The sequence below is a fragment of the Rhinolophus sinicus genome, linkage group LG12, assembly GCF_036562045.2.
Source record: "Rhinolophus sinicus isolate RSC01 linkage group LG12, ASM3656204v1, whole genome shotgun sequence".
NCBI classification, from domain to species: domain Eukaryota; kingdom Metazoa; phylum Chordata; class Mammalia; order Chiroptera; family Rhinolophidae; genus Rhinolophus; species Rhinolophus sinicus.
Genome location: NC_133761.1, coordinates 63,699,164 through 63,720,884, shown reverse-complemented (window position 1 = coordinate 63,720,884; position 21,721 = coordinate 63,699,164). Strand labels below are relative to the sequence as shown.

Genomic DNA, 21,721 nt, shown 5'->3' with positions numbered 1-21,721 from the left:
GTCAAGAGTAGCTAATAGGTAAAAAAAAAATTGTAGCTAACACATGAAATCTGATGTTTGCTAGTTAAAAAACCAAAATGCCATCAGAAGCAATGTGTTTTTTGGGGGTGGGTGGGGGTAGGAAACGCTGCTGTTAGCTTTGCTGACCAAAACAATCTGAGGTGAAACACAACATTTACAAATTGCTACCAGTTGCCTTGAAGGCTACACATCAGAGCTACCTTAACGTGTCAAATAAGTCTGAAAGGAAGATTTTCTTGTCACTCCCAGAGCCCAAATTTCCCACAAAAGAGAAGACGTTACCTACACAAATTCTAACATTACTAAAGTCCCTCTTCCGCGCAAAACAAAACCTCTAAATCCCAAGCAAGTAAAAGGCTATAATTTACATTTACTAATTTGCCTTTTCAAATAAGTAAGAATGGACTTATAAATCCCCAGTAAATTCTTAATTAATATTTAAAGAACAATACATAAAATTTGAAGTTTTATGTGTAAGCTTAGACAACCATGATATAATTATAAGCAAAGATATTGGCATTTCAACAGGTTAAACCTCCCACAAAGGGGCATCTGCTCAAGAAAATAATGCACTTCAGTGTAATGAAAAGACGTTTAATAACACAAATAAAATAGAAAAAAAATACTTTCTTACAGACTGGTTAGTGGTAATTCGTTACTCAAAAATTGCCTTTCAAAGACCTAGTTTGTATTTTTATTATTTTTTTTTCACTCTGTCAAAAAACAATGTTTTGCCAATAAGGGACAAAGAACTAGGCCACTGACATGTTTACAATTAGAAAATATCTAAAACCCATTTACAGTTGGCTAAAAAAATAGTTAAAATAAGAACAATATTCATTTTAAAGTAAAGAAAAAGCTCAACTTAAGGTTATAGTTGAGATTTTAATTGTCACATTTTCAGATTATGAGTGGGGGAATTAAACGCTTGAAACATTTTATGTTGTCTTCATTTAAGAGTACGAAAAAAGGAAAGTGAGTACATGTGGCTCTCTTGCTATAATTCTGAGGAAACTGTCAAGTCATGCTCCTAACTCACAGCAATAAAATACACCAAAACAAACAAAAAAAGCAAACCAGAGACTTCCTCAGCGGACACTCACATTAGAGTCCCTTTTCAGGGGTTTCCATTATGTTTCTGGTTAACGGTAACAATTCTACAAGTGTAAATAAAACACAAGAAACAGTTTCTTTTGTACTGAATAAGAAAGCTGCTATTTATGTGACCTTAGAAAAGTCTTACAGGAATTTGTAAAAACTCATTCAGAATTTAAGCAAATGTCTTAGTTTCTGTGTTTTACCCCCCAGTATAAAAGTTTACAGATGAGTTTCATATTCCATCACAGTTACATGGTCCAGTGCATTTCAGAGTATGTGGACATTATCGAAGCTATCCCTTTCCCAATGAAAATGTTTAAGAAAACCGTAAGCACTTCTCAAACAAGTGACATGATATGGAATTACTTACACTTTTGGCTCTTACTTCTTTTAAGTACAAATGTGATTATTCACCAAAGCAAAACTGTTAGACTATTTTACAGTGTCTATCAACAGGAAGTTCTCTAGTACATGGAGCTACAGTGTATTCTGAAGCTATTTCCCAGGAGCTAGGTTAGTAGACAGAAAGAACTTTGGGCTTATCTTCTTTTCTTTTTTTTTTTTGGTAAGGTAACTTTCCACTATGCACATACTATGCCATCATCTTATCATCTTTCACTGGGTTAAGCTTAGCTGGGAAGTAGCTGCATATTTTTAATGAGATCACTAATGGCAAGGGACCTCTCAGATGATGGTGGTGCTTTAAATCACATCTAATGTGAAATTTCGAATTACATCCAGAGCTCCAGTATCAAAGCCACACATATCCAGCATGCCTCTGTCATCTGGATCTGCAATGGTGAAACCATTTGACGTCATTCCACAAACAATCAATTTAGCTGGGATATCCATTTTCTGTTGGAAAAGATCAAAAGACACATTTAAAAAATTTTATGTAAGCCAAAGCAAATAACCTCCAAAATGAAAACACTTTAAATTCCATCTATGACAGATTTTTGTTGCAAAGTCAATGTTTTTTTCTCTCCATAAAATTTGTTAATCTTTTAGGGCTAGACTATGATCTTCAGACGACTAGAAAATAAAACTGTGTAAACAACCTACCTGAAATTGCTGCTTCTCTACTCTGTATTACTCGTTCTGTGGGCCACAGAATATTCCTGAGCAGCCTAGGGACTTTGTACTTATGAAATCTGTCAGGATATTCAAGGGCATCAGACATTTTTTACTAACATATCAAATACTAGGCGTGTGTGTGCACGCGCATAAACGTAAGGAAATAGTTCACTTAATTTTTGGTCTATGACTTTGCTATGTATAATATGTCACATGTAAGAACTTGTTCTCTACAGCTATGATTTGTTAAACAGCTCAGTTTTTGAGATGAAACAACATCACTGAGTGTGCACTATGTCAGATACCATAATGGGGTCTGTCAGTAAGTTACCCGCTGTAATTGTAACAACCCTAACGGGTAAGCAGTACTACTAACGCTCTAACATATAATAACATGTCTCAGTGACCTAATTTGCTCAGGTCCACAGTTAGTGAAAGAGCAAGAGCCAGGACCCAGAACCCAGGCTGCTGTAACTCCATCGGCAGGTCTCCTAGGAGTCCCGGAATCTGCATTTCTAACGAGGTCCAAGGTAATGCTAAGGCTGCTGTAGGGAAACCACACTTTGAGAACCACTGCTCTTCTACTTCTCCTGCCAGTCAGACGAGCCACAATTCAAGTGCTCACTGGCCCCACATGACTAGTGGCTGCCATCCATACTGGAGAGTGAGGACAAAGCACCTTTCCAGCTTTTCAGAAAGCTCAACTGGAGAGCACTGATTAGAACACAGAAATATCCATAAAACTTAAAAAATACATTAGAGCTTTGCTTTTACTTTATGTAGTCCTTTAACAAAACTCATCAATGATACTTCAATCTTTCAAGGACCACAATGAATCATTAAAAAATTTATAGTTAAGCTAAAATAAATGTTGATTGTTATAAAAAATACTGTTTACAAAGGATACTGTTAGTAACGTATAGAATTGGAACCGGCGGAAGTAAACTGTGTATGTGCAACCAATCCTTTCTTATTTCAAGTACTGCTGAGTCCAGTACTAGTGTTGTATGCTCCTATACAAAGGTACTACCTGCAGTGTCTTTTTTTTTTTTTGAAAAGCAGCGAGTGTCTGAGAAGCGAGTCTATCTGGGGTGAGGAGGAACATGAGAATCGTTCACCTCTCGGTACTGCCTCAGAGCCACAGCAGGATGGACGCTCCCGGCGAAGGTCTCGTTGTCCGTGAGTACAATGAAAACATCAGCAGCGGTGTCTGTCCTCAGAGCCCAGGTTATAGGAACAGAGCAATCAGTTCCACCCGCCGGGATCTAACTCAGAACGAAACACAACTAAGAGTAAGAGAAAGTGCCCTCGCCATACTGCGAGGTTTGAAATAATTAAATACTTACAAGTATTATGTTTATGTTATCATAGTGTTCAGAGCCGATATACAACTCTTCCCAAAGCTTGTAGATATAGTTTTTGATTTTGTGCTCATGAGAAAATGGAGATGAAACAACTTGCTCTCACAAATTCATTAATATCAGGCCTAACATCAATAATACAATTAATACACAATGTTAAGTAAACTTAATAAAATAGTTTCTTACCTGAACCATAGCCATTAAGACCTGTTGTAAAGTCATATCTGTAGTTACTGGACATGGTACCATTTCATCTGAAAAAGCAACTACATGAGAATCTTTTTCGGTCCGTGTGACAACCTGAAAAATTCAATGGTAGAAATGGTAGTAATTTTCAGCAGAATCGGGGGAAATACATATAGTATGTTGAAATACATGAAACTTTATCTTTATTTATTTATTTATTTATTTTTTTTTAATTAAATTTATTGGGGTGACAATTGTTAGTAAAATTACATAGATTTCAGGTGTACAATTCTGTATTACATCATCTATAAATCCCATTGTGTGTTCATCACCCAGAGTCAGTTCTTCCATCACCATATATTCGGAAACTTTATCTTTAAAGGACACATACCATGATGCTTATTTCAGCTCTAAACTTATAGGATTGCGTTGTGGACTCCTTAGTAACAGTCGTATAGCTTTCAAAATACTTCTACAAACTCTTACAAAGAAACTGGTTTTTACAACAATCCTTTGAAGCAAATAGAGTATTCATTCTCAGTTCATTACACAGGAATAAAGCCACAGAGGAAAGCTGAAAAGCTCCTTGTCTATGATTCATTTGCTAGTCAGTGGCGCTCAGGCTAGACATCTCCTGACTGTTGTTACTAGTTCCTGATCTTTTACCTTCTATATTTATTAATAATTTCTCTAAACACTATCTACTTCCTCAAAAATACTATGAATATTTAATGTTTGGTTGTAAAATTAAAAGTTCTATTCTGACTAATCTGTAGGTATGCTTTTCAGTATACCTACAATACTATATATACCTAAGTACATAAGAATATATAACTATATAAGTATACTTAAGTATTTTATATATATATTTGTGTGTGTGTGTATATACATGACTTAAAACTTTACTTTTGATTGTCTTTAGATAGGAAATGATATGTAAATGAAAGGAAAATGTGCTAACTAAATCAACATGACAAAAACAAGTGCAAACCTAATCCCTGCTCATACGTAACTTTCTCGTTTGACCTAACCCCGTAAACACGGTGTTTAGGTGGCAAAGCTTCTCACCATACACATTGCTGCGGCAACTGTGCTGGCATTGAGGACGCTGCCCAAAACTCTTTGGTTCATAGAAGCACTGACATCAACAGCCAGCAAGAAACGCTTCCCAGTTGGCTCAATTGTCTGAAGAAGGAACAAAACAATCATTAGAAGCAATCACATAAATTTTAAGTAGATTAAATGTCTAACAAATAAGATTTACTTATCTTACTTTTGAAAAATTCTCTGATAAAAGGCCGGATTTTTGATTTACCAATTAATTGACAAGTAGTTAAAAATGCTTAGCTTTTACTAGATTTAAAACAAAGGAAATAACACAGTCTATTTAATAATTTTATTTAAAGAAGTTAACACCCTCCTGTTTTTAAAATATTTTTTTCTCATGAAGTAAACTGGGAAATTCTATAAAGAAATCGTTTTTTGTGGTAAAATATAAGTAAAATTTACTTTAAGTCATTTTCAAGTGTACAATTCAGGCATTAAGTACATCCACAACGTAACCACCACTATCTATTTCCAGAACGTTTTCATCATCCCAAATAGGAAACCTACCCGTCAATAACAACTCCCCATTCCCCTCTCCTTCTAGCCCCTGGCAATTTCTACTTTACTTTCCATCTTTGAATCTGCCTATTCAAGATACCGCATGTAAGTGAAGTCATATACTTGTCTTTTTGTGTCTGGCTTATTTTACTTAGCATAGAGTTTTCAAGGTTCATCCATGTTGGAACATGTTTCTAATTCCGTTCCTTTGTATATACCATGTTTTATCCATTCATCTGCTGATGAACACTTGGGTGGTTTCTACCTTTTGGCTACTGTGACTAATGCTCCTACAAACATTTGTGTGCAAGTATCTGAGTCCATTTTCAATTCTTTTGTATATACACATAGGAGGTGGGATTGCTGGATGGTAAGGTAATTGTGTTTAACTTATGAGAAAAGTTTTTCCACAGAGGCTGCACCACTTACATTCCCACCAGCAACACAATAGGTTGTCAAATTTCTTGCTTGTCGGCCCCCTTTTTTGATGAGTCCTCCAACTAGGTGTCAAGTGCTGTCTCATTATGGTTTTGATATGCTTTTTTCCAGCTGATGACTAATGACATTGAGCATCTTTTTATGTGCTTATTGGCCATGTATATCTTCTTTGCAGAAATGTCTTTTCAGGTACTTTGCCCTTTTTTGAATTGGGTTGTTTATATTTTTAGAGTTGTAGGAGCTCTTTATATATGTTCTGGATATTAAACCCCAATCAGATGTATGATCTGCGAATACTTTCTCCTATCCTGTAGGTTGTCTTTTCATACCCTTGATGGTATCCTTTAATGCACAAAAGATTTAAATTTTGATGAAGTCTAATTTATCTTTTTCTTTTGTTGCCTGTGCTTTTGGTGTCATATCTAAGACTCTATTGCCAAGTCCAATGTCATGTAGCTGTTACTCTGTTTTCTTCTAACAGTTTAATATTCTATACAGTTTTAGCTCTTACATATAAGTCATTGACCCACTTTGAGTCAGTTTCTGTAGATGGTGTAACGTTAATGGTACACCTTTATTTTTTTGCATGTGGATATCCAGTTTCCCCAACACCATTTGAATACTGTCTTTTCCCCGCTGAACTGTTTTGACACCAGTCAAAAATCAATCAACCATGTAAAGTACAGCATAGGGAATATAGTAAATAATAGTGTAATAACTATATATGGTGTCAGATGGGTATTAGGCTTATTGGGGTGATCACTTTGTAAGTTATATGTCTAATCACTATGTTGCACACCTGAAACTAATATTGTATGTCAATTATAACTGAAAATATATTTAAAAAAGAAAAAAAAATCAATCAGCCATACATGTGAGTTTATTTCTACGCTCTGTGTTGTCTTTCATCGGTCTTTATGCCAGGACCACACTGTTCTGATTACCGCAGTTTTGTAGTTAAGTTTTGAAATTCCTAAGTGTGTGTGGGTCTTTGAACTTTGTTCTTTTTGAACATTGGTTTCGTTATTTGCAGTTCCTTGTTTTAGAATGGATTTCACTGTTTCTATAGAACATGCCATAGGGATTGCATTGTAGTATCTGCAGATTGCTTTGGGTAGTGCGGTCATCTTCACAACATTAATTCTCCCACACTGCGAACATGGGGTATCTTCCCGTTTATTTATGTCTGAAGTTTCTTTCAGCAGCATTTTGTAGTTTTCAATGTGTAAGTCTTGCAACTCCATAGTTAAATTTATTTCTAAATTTTTTATTTTTTTGATGCTATTTTAAATGGAAACATTTTCTTAGCTTAGCTTTTAAATTGTTCAGGGCTAGCATACAGAAATACTATTGATTTTTTCCTGTTAATTTTATATCCTATAACTTTGCTGACTGAATTTGTTAGCCCTAGTAGTTCCTTGTAGATTCTTCCAGGTTTTTTATATGTAAGATCATGCTATCTGAGAACAGAGATAATTTTTCTTCCTTCCCAATTTGGATGCCTTTTATTTCTTTTTCATGCCTAACCTTGAGAATTTTTAGTACTATGTGGAACTGAAGTGGAAAAGGTGTGCATTCTTATCTTGTTCCTGATCTTAGGGGGAAAGATTTCAATTTCTCACCACTGAGTACAATGACAGCTGTGGGTTTGTTATGTATGGCCTTTATGATGCTGCGGAAGTTCACTTCTATTTCTAGTTTTGTTTTTAAATCATGACAGTGTATTGAATTTTGTCAAATGCTTTCTCTGCATCGCGATGATCACGTGGCTGCCCACTCTATTACTGTGATGTGTTATACTGATCAGCATGGACTGAACCATCATTGCTGAGGATAAATCTCCCTTGTATATTCCCTTCTATTTGCTGCTGAATTTGTTTGCCAGTATTTTGTTAAATGTCAAGAAATGTTTAAAACCCCAAATTTAACTTATGGCCAGATGTAGGACTTCCATTCCTAAAACTGCTTCCTATCAAGACATAGGAGATCCACTACTGATTAATAGGAAAAAAGGGGGACAGAGGACCAAGTTAAAGGACTTCACAGTAACGCAGAACTTTAAATTTGCTAATTTAAAACCTATCAAATGATCTTAGGATAATGAACTGTTCCTCAAAGATATGGAGAAATACTTTGGTCATAAATTTACAATGTCAATTATATACTTACCTTCACATGAACTAAGGAAAAGCAAATGAACAGCTAAGCAAAATTGTTAAGCTATTAACATCTTTAAAATGTGTTTTTACAGGAAATATCAAGTCCTAACTAAGTCATTTGTTTTTGTTTTTCTAAATAAAAAAATCACCTTAAATGTTTTGTAAAAAGCAGCATCCAAAGCTTTCAAAATTTCTTCATCAGGGCGCCACTTTAGTTTTCCTCTGAGCCCATGACCTGTTTTGTAAGTTTCTAATGCATTTAAAACATGAAATGGATGTATACGAGCCTGGAAACAAGACACAGACAGAAAGTAAATGCAAAATTCAAATGAAAAGCAGTAATTATGTGTCCCAGATATTTGTTACTGTAGCTAACAAATTTTACAAAGAAAAAATAGAAAATTGACATATTAATCTTATTTTCAGAGTCAAAATGCAATCTGGTATGAGAAAAGTCTCGGGACACCTAAAAGCTGTGCTGACAGCATACCCAAAATCTAGGAGCCAATTTTTTCAATTACTAGTAGCCAAGGAAGGTAGTAATGCTTACCTTTTTCAACAGTTTATCATTACACAGTTTTTCACATACTAAAGATACTTCTGAATTTCCTGGTTCAAGCACTGAATTAGCCGTCATCTTTCCTAGATTCCTTAGTAATGCAGTAAGAGGCATTTCTTGTAACAAAGCCTTCCATACCTATCGCAATAACACAGGCAGAAACAGAAGGAATTATGAATCAGTGTAACAACAATTTCAATGGTAATATGAATAATATATTCTCCAGGGCTTTCTTTTGGGGTTTAGGATATCTTAATAAAAATTTGTGCGAATTGGTCAAAGGTTTATCAAATAAACTAACAGGTTTATCAAATAAGTGTTGGTATTTAACACTTACTGAATGACAACTAGATCTGGGAATCTTGTTAGGTGTTAAAAAAACAAATTAATTTCAAGATATATTTAAAATTTTTCTTACAAAGAATTAATATGTACTTACCCTAAGTTTACCCTTTTAATACCTGTCATCAATGACCCATGTTTAACCACATGCTGTAACATATTATAATTTACTTACCTCTTTAGACTTCAAGTGATTTGTTAGAAGATGTTCCCTCACCAATCTGTGCTCCTCTATCAGATGGATCACTTCCAGTTCATCTCTTGTGCGCTTCACTTTCTCTACAGCCTCCAGATACTTTAGTAACTTTTCAGTCTCCACAGAAAGTGCTTTTTCTTTATATAATTCATGGACCTCTTTCCAGCCCTTTGTAATATATTTGGTCACAATAGCAAGTCCTTTAACAAAATAAAGAATTGAAAAAGGTATGTAGGCTCAGCACGTAAAAGATAAAACATGTTTACTGAGAATGCATTGTATGACAGGATTAAGTAGATAAGCAGGTGTTAACTTCTTTAAATGGCAAAGCTGCTTTCCGGGATACACAGTTAAGCAAATGGAGTCAACCGATTGTGCTTATTTCATCATCACTGTTTTCACTCCATACAAAACGATGGAGGTAAAAACTGTGTCCTAAATCATTTTATCATCAGAGCTTTTTTTTTTCTTTTTGAGCCACCAGCATTAGAAACTCTGGTAGACAGTGCCTATATTAGGAAATCTCAGAATATTTCACAACAGCACAGATGTATCTCAATCTTACATTCAATTGTCCCTTTTAGCTGATAAACAAGCTTGTATTTATGAATAGCAGAGATAAGTGGAAGTGGCCAGGTAGGTAGGTAATTTATAATTTTTTTGTTTTACATGGTTCAGAAAGTATTACAGGCCAAATTAAAAACAAGAAAAATAATATGTTTGTCTACAATTTCTTTTAATAGTTAAAAGAGATTGGGGGACTGAGGAAATCTGTGTTCTAGCCCACACTCTGCCACTAAATGGCTGTGTGACTGGTCTAATAGGCCTCGCTGTCCGCTTCTGCAAAAAGGGGGAGAGGGGAGAACAATCAGATTTAAAAGTCTATGGGGGAAGGTGAGTAAAATAAGTTAATGAAACAGACCATGTGCCGTAACAGAGAGTGGTGAGGACTGGTGAACTGGAGAGTATGCCCTGACAAACGTTTTAGCGAAGTATCTGCTTAGTGCTGTCAAAAAGATACATATTTAAAAGAAACCAGAATATGAATTTTTATGTGATGTCTTCTTACTTATTTCATGTGATGCTGGCAAAGAATTCATTTTTCCTCTAAAATACTATGCAGGCCAAATAAAATACATCTTTAAGGCAGAGTGAACTTATGTGCTATTTCTAAAATGTTATTTTAAAAATTTGATCAAAAGTTAACATCAAGATGCATAAACTGCTAATGTGACTCTTGCTATCTTTCAGATTTTAGTACAAAACCTTACAGTCTTAAATGATTCAATATTTCATGTGAGCATGTATCCTATTTTGTTTCTCTAACTAATATAAAACTTCTTAAAGGTAGTCCGTATTATTTTTATACTACCCAAGTTCTAGAATTATGCTGTCCACATAGTAGACACACAATAAGTACCTGATCAATTGAATCGCATTTTGACGTGTTTTACCTATTTCAAGTATGCATAACAGTTAAGGTATTAAAATATTACTCATTTGGTAACTTAGTTGGTTTCCAAATTCTTTTCACTCTTGAGAAGCCTAGGAATCTTCTATGCCTATATGTACTGTTGCTGTTATTACAAGATTTAAAGTATGAGCTCTGTCCTCAAAAATTTAGAATTAAAAGAATTCTTTGTGTGGAAGTAAGTTTAGGAAACATCAACTAATTTTATAGGCCAAAAATTCAAAACCCAGAATAACTGCGTACAGATTCAGAAATTTTTTCAATTAGAACCAGAACTTAGGTCTACACCACCATGTAGCGTCTCAATAGAAAAATAAAGCTGGATCCCTGCATTCTTCTCATAATGGATCAAAGATTTAAAAGTAAAAAATTAAAGTAAGAATATGTTAGAAAGAAAAACCATTGGTAAATATTTTAATGACTTTAGGTTGAAAAAGGACTTTATAAATCTAACAAAACAAAAATCTATGAAGAAAAACACAGATAAGTTTGAATGCATTAAAATTACAAACTTCAGGGTGCCACAATCCCATTCCCCTGCCAAAAAAGAAAGACAAAGAAAAAAGGGGAAAAATGCAAACAATATATACAGTAGTAAATTATTAATTCCTGTACTATGTATCTCACAAGTGCTTAGAACAGTATCCGGCCATAGCAGGTGCTCGATAAACACTTGCTGAATGAATGAATGAATGAATGAATGAATGGTGACTATAGTCAATATGATAAAGAACAGTAACTCAATGGATAAGAAGGTGAAGACACAATATAATCCACAAGAAAATACACATCATCAGTAAGCACACCAAAAATGAGCTTTTGCCCCCAAACACAAATTCAAATAGTTATAGATTTTCACCTATCCTATTGGCAAAGATTAAAACACACTAGTAACTGTCAGTGTTCAAATGTGGGGAAACTGGCCACTTTCATAAACTCTTTGTGAATTTACCATTATAGAAATATTCACACTACTCAAGTTTTTTCACTGCAGTATTTTTGTAATAGTATAAGAAACTGGAAGCTAACTTAACCATCATCAGTAAGAGATTAGCTAAGTAAGTTATAGTTTGTTCATACAATGGTATATATGCAACTATTTCTTATCTGAAAACATATCAATATGCTTTTAACTGAAACAAAGGAAGGCATATTAAAAACAAAAACAAAAAACCAAACAATAAACATAATACTATGTGTTTAGGAAAAATCTGGAGTTATATTCAACATATCACATACTGAAATTTCTTCTGAACGGCAGGACTCCAACGTTCTGCACTATGTTTTTCTGTATTAGCCAGCTGTATTTTAAAACAAGCATATAATTTCTAATAAAAAAACCAAACTATAAATGTTTGTGTATATAAATATTTGCAATAATGTACTGCTTAAATTTCATCTGAAAGTCTATTTATAGTAAAATAAATGATAAATCAGGAATTGCTGAGAAGAGTGTGTGAATGAAGGTATCATTGTACAACAGATGTGGAGAAAGGGGAGCACCAGCACTGGCCTCCTGGAGGCTGCATGTCAGGAACTGGGCATGCTCTGTTAACATACAGATCACCATTAGTCACAAGGAAGGTTATTTCCTGTCCCCCTTTTGTAATAGATGAAGATACAAAAACTGAGGGAGGTTAAGTTACTTGGCCTCAGGATACAAAGTAATGGGCAGAACTGAAATTTGAACCCATCTGAGTGGCTGTCTTTTCAAATTTCACTTCTGGTGTTAAAAACAAAAAAGGGTGTCAATTTTCGCACATGTTGACTTTTGTGGAAGTTAACACAAATTATTCTTGACCAAAAGTTTTTATTTCCTTGTAAGAAGGACTAAGTTTTTATTGCAGCTCCAACTAACTTCTCAAAAGTCTCTTCCCATAGACTCAGAAAAACCGCCCCAAGTTACCATGTCCCTGGCTGCCTGCTTAAACACAATTACCATCTAGAACTGGGAAATTCAGCACTATTTCCGGTGGCCTTTAGGTTCCATGGAATATTATCCTAGAAAGACAGGGCGGGAAGAAAATGACAGGGGCCAGAGCCTGGCTACTGGGAACTACTGGCGAGGGGCTGTTTTGCTTACTGCTCCTTGAATCACATCCAGGATGCCTTCGCCGTCCAGTCACGTGGACAAGCTTCTAGCTGGCTGACATTTTACTAATAAGACGTAGAATATTAACCTATAAATCTGTCATTTGATTATTGACTATTAATGTCTGGATTCCCTGTGGTAGGTGTTTAATTCAGGTTGGCATTAACTATATTTGAATTTGTGTGTTTTGAGAATGAATGGTTACTTCTGGAAAACATTATACAATGTCTATGTCAGATAAAAATGTGCTATTTGCTGGATATCTGCACCCCCTTCCCCCTCAAAGACGTTATGCTTACCTTCACTGGAGGGTTTAAGATGTGACAATCTTAACAGATCTTTGTGAGACCAGCCATTCCTTTGCTTATATTTTGTAACTGCCAGAGCGAGGGCCATGCCGCTTTTCTCATTGTACCAGTCTGCTACAGCCTTGCGGAGGGCACGGCCCCACATGCCACATTTCATGCTCTCCTTCAGATCTTTCTTAAATTGGATGAAAGTAAAGAGATGTGTAGGAATGCGACACACTTCCGCCACAGCTTTAAATGCTGCTTGCTTCGTGCTGATGTCAGAGCACTGGGAACAGATGGCCAGTGCGAACAGCAGGGGCTCCTGCTTGGCGGCCCTGCCTTCCTGACTGAATGCCTTTATCTCCTGGATCACTTCGCAGCCTCTGCCATCTTCAATCAACCTAATTAGAGCTTCGGCATTCTCAAGGCCCAACTTCTGCTCTTTGATATAGTAAGTCCCACCTTCAGAACCGAAGCACAGGAAGCGGTGCAGGCGATTCATGTCAGTGACCTGCCAGACATACCCACCCTCGGAATTGGCTACCTGCTTCTCATTCAGCGGGCGCATTTGGTTTACGGAGTCCGCCATTTTTCTGTCTTTCAGGCAACCTGTCAAAAAGCAAAATGTCACAAGCTAGATTGATCCAGTAAAATTATAAGAGGAAAACATTCATTTAGGCTTACTGAAATCTGCCATGAAATCTTTTAATTCAAAACCAGTTTAGCTCAGGAATAGCAGTATGAGAATCGGAAGCGACAACTAAGAAGGCGCATCTCTGATGTACAGCTTGTGGCTCCAGAGAACCAGCAGGCAACTCAGCACGGGGTCTGGAGGCCCAGACAGAGAACAAAGGGGAGCGAAGCCGGGAGCAAAAGCTGACACCAAAAGACCTCACTCCCTGAGAAACTGCAGACATTTTCGGCTGTGTATCCCCGTCCTTATGTCCTTCGGGGAGGCCAGGCTTTCCCCCCGCTTTTTGGCTGCTCTAAGCCAGTGGGTCTCTAACTCTGCGCATCAGCATTACTGAAAGAGCTAGTTAAAACACAGGATGGTGGGTCCGAAGCCCTGCCCCCAGTTTCTTTCTTATTTCAGTGACATGAGGCCTAAGCATTGGCACTTATCACAAGTTACCGGGTGACGCGCTCATCTCTCACGCCACGTGACTGGTACAGGCATCACGCACGGAGCACAATCCAGCCAGGGTGACATGATACATCTGTTGGGAATACTTCTGAGGTTTCCTTCCCTCTGAAAAGGGGGCTTGGGCTTAAGAAGCATTTCCCATTTTGGCTTGAGACATTCATTTGCCAGTGACGCCTGGTGGTGGCAGCTATCTTGAGCCACACAGCAGCCAGTTTAAGACACACTAATTTATAAGGATGGCAGAAGAGAACACAAATACACGTAGAAGGAATTGGATCCTTTGGTATCATCGGACTGTCCGGAGCGGCCTTACTTACAAGTTTCCTTATATACATAAACGCACACTTATTGTTTAAGCCACTTACACGTTTTCTGTTACCTGTAGTTCAGAGCATCCTAATATCCGATCCACTGTGCTCATTTATAGATCATCATCTATAACTACCCACACTTTCCTCCTTCCATAAGCGCTCAAGCTACTAGAACTGGCTGTCTGGCAACAATGTCCCCTTTCTCCTCCTACCGGAGCCAGCAGTGCCCCCTCCTCCTCAGTCCACTGCGGCTCTCACCACACAGGGTAGCTGTTTCTCTAGGTGCTCAAGGGTCCTGTCTGCACAGCGCACTGGGCTTCTCCCCAGGACAAGCAACGCAACGCAACACAACACAACCAACAAAACCTCAACCAGCACTTACTGCATACTGTGTGGAAGGCATAAAGGAGATTTCTATTCCATTAAAAAGATTAACGTTTTCTTTCCCGCCCTCAGGGAAATCACATTCTATTTGGTGAGGTCGAAGTACAAAATACAAAGCAAACTGTAATTAAGTACTCTAAAAGAAAAGAACCGTGAGTAAACAGAGGAGGATAAAATAATGCTGTTTCAATAATTCAGGGAGATGTGCGCAGAGAAGATATACTGAAAAACTGGTAAATAAAGTCTGGGGGAAGGCATTCCAGAAAGGGGTTTCTGAAATTTCCTCTGTGTCTTTAGATTTTAGAAAAGGAACTGAGTATACTGGCACAGCTGTAAAGAAATGTTAACAGATAAGGTAGTAGTTTAAAGAGGAACACAAGGTAAAAGAATTTTTGTTTTGAAAGTGACACAAGTTTGAGCGTGTTTGTATGTTGTGTGGGAAGGTTAAGGATGGAATTCCTGGTGAAAGTTAACAATTAAGAGGTAAGGAGGAAAGAGGACAATACACATGGCCAATAGACATGAAAAGATGCTCAACATCACCCATCACCAGAGAAATGCAAATAAAACCACAATCAGATACTGCCTTACACGGTCAGAATGACCATCATCAATAAATCAACAAACAAGTGCTGGCGAGAATGTGGAGAAAAGGGAACCTCCGTGCACTATTAATGGAATTGCAAATTGGTGTAGCCACTATGGAAAACAGTACGGAGTGTCCTCAAAAAACTACCTTATGACCCAGCAATTCCACTTCTGGGTATTTATCTGAAGTAATCCAAAACACTAATTTGAAAAGACATATGAACCTCTATGTTCCCTGCAGCATTATTTACAATAGGCAATAGGCAAGACATGGAAGCAACCTGAGTGCCCAGCAATAGACAACTGGAAAAAAGATATGGTCCATAAACACAGTGGAGTATTACTCAACCATAAAAATGAAATCTGACCATTTGTGACAACATGGATGGACCTACAGGGTACTATGTTAAGTGAAATAAGCCAGAGAGAAAGACAAATACCATACGATCTCACTTATATGTGGAATCTAAAGAACAAAATTAACCAACAAAACAGAAACAGACTCATACATATAGAGAACAAACTGATGGTTGCTGGATAGGGGGAGAGGGCTGAGTGCAAAAGGGGAAGGGATAAGTTTAGTGCCAGGTGGGTACTAAACTTAGTGGGGTGATCACTTCATAAACCATATAAATGTCTCACCACTATGCTGGACACCCAAAACGAATATAACATCGAATGTCAACTATAATTGAAAAACAAACAAACAAGGCGCTAGGGAGAAAGGGCCCTTTAAAGGAGGAGAGAAGGCAGGGCACACAGACTTGAAACCAGGAATGCGTGGTATTATGGACCACAGGGAAGAGGATTTCGAGAAGTGAATGGCGGTAATGTCAAATGTGCAGAGATCAAGCAAAATAAGGCTGGAAAATGACCACCGGATTTAGCCAACAGGACTGAGGAGGACCGGCAACTGCGTAGTGCTGCAAGAAACAGCGTGATTACGGTGAGCTCAGGAGGGGTTCACTGAGGAAGAGACTTCCCAGGTAAACCACTCTCACAGAAGCACAGCTTTACCAGGAAGGGAAGAGGGTGTGGGCGCTAGCGGAAAAATCTTTTTACCTTTTTAGGTGAGAGGGCCTGGAGGTTGAAAGAGCCAGCAGAGGAAGCACAAACCTGAGGGATGGAGCCCTGGAAGAGATGGGACAGAACGACTGTAGAGCATCCAGGTTGAGGCTGGCCCGTGGACAGCAAGAGGTATCACCTTCACTAAGGGCGAAGGTTACGGGTGAAGACAGGTTTGAAGGAGAGGAATACGGAGACTGAGGGACTTCCTGACATGGGGGAGCCTGGGAGGTCAGGGAGCAATGAGACGGGGTCACAGAGGGGAACATATGATGGTTGACGGTGTGGGGTAAGTGCATGGAATTAGAAAGAGCCTAACACTTGGAATGTGACTGAGCCGGACAGTGATTTGAACTGTGCTGGAAACTAAGTGTCACTACTGGAAACAGAGCTCTGCTAGAAAGTGGCTTATGTTAGTGCAGGCGAGTCTCAGGTGGCTTTGGAAGTAACGGTCAGTCACATCATGAGTCACTGGGGACTGATTTACAGCTGCTGAGTGCAGCACAGTGGATGGCGCTCATCTCCGATTTATTCCCACCCCCTTTGCAATATGGCATTTACCTCTGCCTTTCAATCCAGACAGCTCTGGAAAGATTGACAGGCTTTGCAAAGATCGACACCTTAACTGCTAATTCCAGTAGAAAGTTCTATATTATTTTGATCTTTGCACTGTATTGATCTTTGTACTATATTTGACATTGCCAGTCTGTCCTTTAGCTTTTACAAAAACACGCTCTGGTGATACTTCAATTCAGCTCTTACTGCTTATTAGTTACACTTGTTAGAATGAATAGTATAAAAATGACATTCAGTATCAGATTATTCTACTCCACCAGCTTTCCTGAACCAAGGCCCAAGTGGAGAGATTCGAAGGGCTCAATCCAAACCTCAAAATCCCCTCCCTTTCAAAGAGAAAAGTATTTCTCTGTAGTTTTTCTAATATATTTAATATTCGGTATTCAAGTATCTTCTGTCAAACAAGCCACAAAATGAACTTTGAAATCTAGGGAGGATGCCTCAGAGAGAACTCCCTTAATGTAATCCTTATTAAAAGAAGTGAAGTTAGCTATGTATGCATAGCTGTATCAATGAAATCTTCCCTTCGCATGTTATATTAATGGTGGCCATGAGGACATACCCTTCCAGTATTTCTGCAGAACTGCTCAGCTTTTCATATGCTCATACCTTCCGGGGTGTAACATAAGACAGTGGAACAGATCAAACTACACCTCTCTACTTGTGTAAATTTACCACTCAAATTTGTCAAGTGAAATATGAAAAACAAAATGACAGCATGTTCCAAGTGCCTCTTGTCACTGAGTGCTGATAAATAAATTAACTTTAAAAAACTGGCTAGGTAGTAAAACACAGTCGTATAATACAGAGTATCTGGTCTTTGTCAAGGATTCTCAGCAGAGCTTATAAAGACTCTAGAATTTCCTGAAAAGTCTTTCTTATGCTAATGAGGACACTCACTGTGGGCCTCTACATAGCTTCAGGGTAGGGCTTGGTCACCTGAAAGACCAGTGCTTGCTAGAGGGCTGGACTTCTGGGGAGATCAACCTCCCAGGAGGCTTATACTCAGCCACAGGGCCAATGACTTAACAGTCGTGCTGGGTGATGAGACCCCAAACACACTCTGGATGGACCTGAGTTCAGTGGAGCTTCCTCGTTGGCAGCGATTCCAAACAGGGGATCCCTCCCTCCCTTGCCTCCAAACTTTGCCATCTGGCTGTTCCTGAGTTGTATCCCATATGACAAAACTGTTTAAGGACAGTGTTTTCAGTGAGTTATGTGAGTCATTCTACTGACAGTGAGGGGTTTGGGGCAGCCCTGAATTTGCAGTTGGCCGGCAGAAGTGGGCAGACTGGAGACCCTACTTGCAGCTGGTGTCTCAGGTAAGGGCAGCCTTGTTGGATCCTGCCCTTTATAAAAAACTTGTAGGATCTGACGTTAACTCTGGAATTGAGTTGAAATGAACTACAGGACACTGAGTTGGTCTCAGAGAATTGGTCTCAAAACGCAGATACCAAAGGTACAAGTGACAAAAGAAAAAAATTAATTGGACTTCATCAAAATTGAAAACTTGTATTTCAAAGGATAGCACACCTAGAAAGTGAAAAGACATCACATGAAATGGGACAAAATATTTGCAAATCATACATATAAGGAACTTATATATAGAATATATAAAGAACTCAGAACTCAATAATAAAATGATACATAACCCCCCCAAAAAAAATAGGCAAAGCATATGAATAGGCATTTCTTCAAAGAAGATATACAAATGGTTAATAAACACAAAAAAATATGTCAGATCTCACAATCACCAGGGCAGTGAAAACCAAAACTTCAATGAGATACAACTCTATACCCAATAAGATGGCTTCCCTTAAAATGACAATAATCTGTGCCGGTGAGAATTTGGAGAAACTAGAACCTCATACACTGCTAGAGGGAATGTGAAATGAAGGATCATATAGTAACTATGCATTTAATCTTTTTCAAGAACCGCCAGATGTTCTCCAAAGTGGTAAAGGGTTTCTTTTTGGGGTAACGAAAATGTTCTGAAATTAGATACAAGGGTTACACAACTCTGTGAATGTCCAAAAAAATCCCACTGAAATTGATACATTAGAATAGTGAATTTCATAATATGTGAATACTACCTCAAAAATGTTATTAAAAAATGAAAATTAAAAATTGGTTAGGTGAAATATATTTGGCAAGTTACTTAAATGAATAAGCATTTACATGATATTAAAACCTACATTTTTTTATATTTGTCTTTAGAAAGCAATTCGAGATAACACACCAGCATATATAGGACCTTGGTTTCTTCTTCCCCAACTGCCACGATCTTTCTCCTTTAGCTTTAACTCCATGGGCAGTGCTTTAGAGGCAGCTGGGCAGCAAGTGAGGTCAGAGCCTGGTCATCAGTTAATCCACTGCTCAAGTGTTGTACATCCAGATTCACAACAAAAAAAGACAGTTACTTCTTCTTTGGGATAGCCCGACTTACCCAGCGCTCTTAAAGCACACCATTCCAAAAAATTTAATACAGCTAAACTATTACAAGTTAAAATTTTGGGAAGAAATTAAACAGATCTGAATATTATTAAAAGCATGGCCACAGTTTGAAATTGGTTGTGGATACTGTAAACACTGTCTACTTCTTTCTTAACTCTGAATGCAAATCAGTGAATGCTAGTAATAGATAATATGGAATAACACTTTTTTCTGCTTTGCATTCAATTAGAACGAGATCATTTATACTATCTTTTAACAGTACTAACAATACATTATTTTTAAGAAGTCCTACATTTTTCTTGAATACACACAGATGAGTATCTTTCCGAAATCTCTTGATCATTTGTTATCTGAAAATGCTATCTTTTACCCAGGAGGTCAAACAAGGTGGTAGCTTATTCGTTTTTTAATGAAGTCAAGGCTTACTGACATCGATGACAGCATGCAAGACAGTTTAAAAGAATCAATACCGCAAAAAATGGGACCAGACATTCAAATAACTGTACCCTTCAGACTGGTAATAACCATGAGTGGATCCAGGCGCGTGTGATGGAATAAAAAGTGGCGAGGAACGGTGGTAAAAATGACAGCACACCATCAGCAGGCTTGCACCTTCAAACAACTGGTTGCTGTGTGGTATGGGCCTAGTATTGCGAGATCCTGTCAGTTTTCTCAAAGAGCCAGAAATCTGAATTTTTATGTGAACTCTTAGGATTAAATGTTAACAAAATTAAAGAAATTGTAACCCCCCCCCCCCTTTCTGATTACTTCCAGAGCTAAATTTTCAGTTTGGTCTTTCTACAATGAACACCATGTTAGTTGGTCACTAAATACATGTTAGTTTTGATGTATTTCTGTAGCACAGAAAACTTTCACGTTCACAGCAGTATTACAGATTCAAAGACACCCCAAAAGACGACCAGCAGCATTGGGCTCAGATGACACTCTAGGTATGGCTCCGAAGGACCTAAGGCTAGAACCCCGTGCATCACAAACTTTCCCAGTTACCGGTAAGTACACTTAACAGGACAGAAAGTGAACTAAAGCCTCCTCTGCTGGAGGGCAGACTCTCCCAGGGACAAACCAAGAAAGTTTCAATTCTTCTTTTTAATCAAACACTTAATACAAATTTTGGCTTCCACTCCATAATACAGCTATGCTCGTTTTAACACAAAAGCTGTCGTATGGTTGTCTCTAACTAAAATTTATCAAGGTGATGTTGCGGCTTCACAGTCCGTCGCACAACTCGCCTTACACCTCCAGGGCACACACCGGTCACCTCTTTGAGAAGCAAGGGATCACAGTTTTATCCACTACAGCCTTTTTCTTTTTCTTTTTCTGGAAGCCAAAGTCCCTTTTTTGGAACTCAAGAGGTTTAAGGACTGATGCATGAATATATTCAGACTCCGCAAGAGCCTGCAGCTGAAGGAGGGTGATTTCGTGAACGGAGCCATTTTTGGTTTAACTCACCATTTGGTCTAAGGACCATCGCAGACGCTTTTACAGGAGTACGTTTTTCAACCTATTCCCTTGCACCCGCCTGCCGTCCCCGCGCTCGCCGGCACAGCGCTCTCCCCGCCCGCGTCATTCCCTCTCGGGTAAACTCGCCTCGTCTTCCCACAAAGACCCTCACTCCCGAGCCCCCGATGCCGGGCAGCGCCTCTCGGCACGGAGGCCGCGGAAGGAGCAAGAGAAAGAGGAGGAGGAAAGCAGGCCCTCCCGACGCCAGGCTCCGGGGAGCGCGGCCAGGCCAGCGGGAGCGAGCGGCCCGCACTCCGGGAAGGGCCCACGCGCAGGGCGGCCGAGCGAGGATGTCCCCACAGCGATGCCGGCCCGCTCGCCGGCCTGGGCACGGCGCGGAGGCGGGAGGGGCAGCAGGACGGCTTGGCCAAGCGTCTGCTCGGCCTCGGCCACGGGGATGCGGAGAGACATGGAGGACCAGTCCGAAGCTGCGAGTCCCCGGGGCCGCTCAGACCGCACAAAGAGCCCCCGCCGGCCTCCCGCCGTTTCCTCACCTGTGCGTGGCCGCCGAGCCTCCGACCCGCAGCGCCACGGGGAGCAGCCCTGCGCAGCGTGGGGCAACCACAAGAGGAAGAACGGACCGCTTCGACTCCACCTCCGGGACCGCCAGGTTCGGTTCGCGGGAATGAGCCCCGCCCCTCTCGTCTGGCCCCGCCGTCGCTCCGGACTGGCGAGGGTCCCGGATGTCACCTCCTCTCGCGCCCTAAGCCCCGCCCCTTCCGCCCGGGGCCCGCCCCTTCCGCATCAGCTACGCGTGCGGCGCAGCTGTGGAGGAGTTTCGTTGCT

At 39.1% G+C, this 21,721-nt stretch overlaps 1 protein-coding gene across 1 annotated transcript; it reads right to left on the bottom strand.

The window, feature by feature from the left end:
• Positions 1-599: 599 nt before the first annotated feature.
• RO60 (Ro60, Y RNA binding protein) lies at positions 600-21,561 on the bottom strand. Its single transcript, XM_019745651.2, has 9 exons — positions 21,430-21,561; positions 12,902-13,501; positions 9,019-9,239; positions 8,493-8,639; positions 8,092-8,229; positions 4,809-4,925; positions 3,741-3,854; positions 3,312-3,458; positions 600-1,974 (listed from the first exon to the last, which is right to left on the bottom strand). Exons 2-9 carry the CDS (start codon positions 13,479-13,481, stop codon positions 1,822-1,824), a joined length of 1,617 nt encoding a protein of 538 aa, XP_019601210.2. The 5' UTR covers positions 13,482-13,501; positions 21,430-21,561; the 3' UTR covers positions 600-1,821.
• Positions 21,562-21,721: the final 160 nt, after the last annotated feature.

Bases quoted from the DNA above. Each gene is read 5' to 3' on its own strand.
- RO60 (XM_019745651.2), bottom strand. From the start codon at position 13,481: ATGGCGGACTCCGTAAACCAAATGCGCCCGCTGAATGAGAAGCAGGTA. The intron at 8,640-9,018 runs GTAAGTAAATTA...TTATTGCGATAG, and splicing joins ATCACTTGAAGTCTAAAGAG to GTATGGAAGGCTTTGTTACA. The intron at 3,855-4,808 runs GTGAGAAGCTTT...TGAATTTTTCAG, and splicing joins TTGCCGCAGCAATGTGTATG to GTTGTCACACGGACCGAAAA.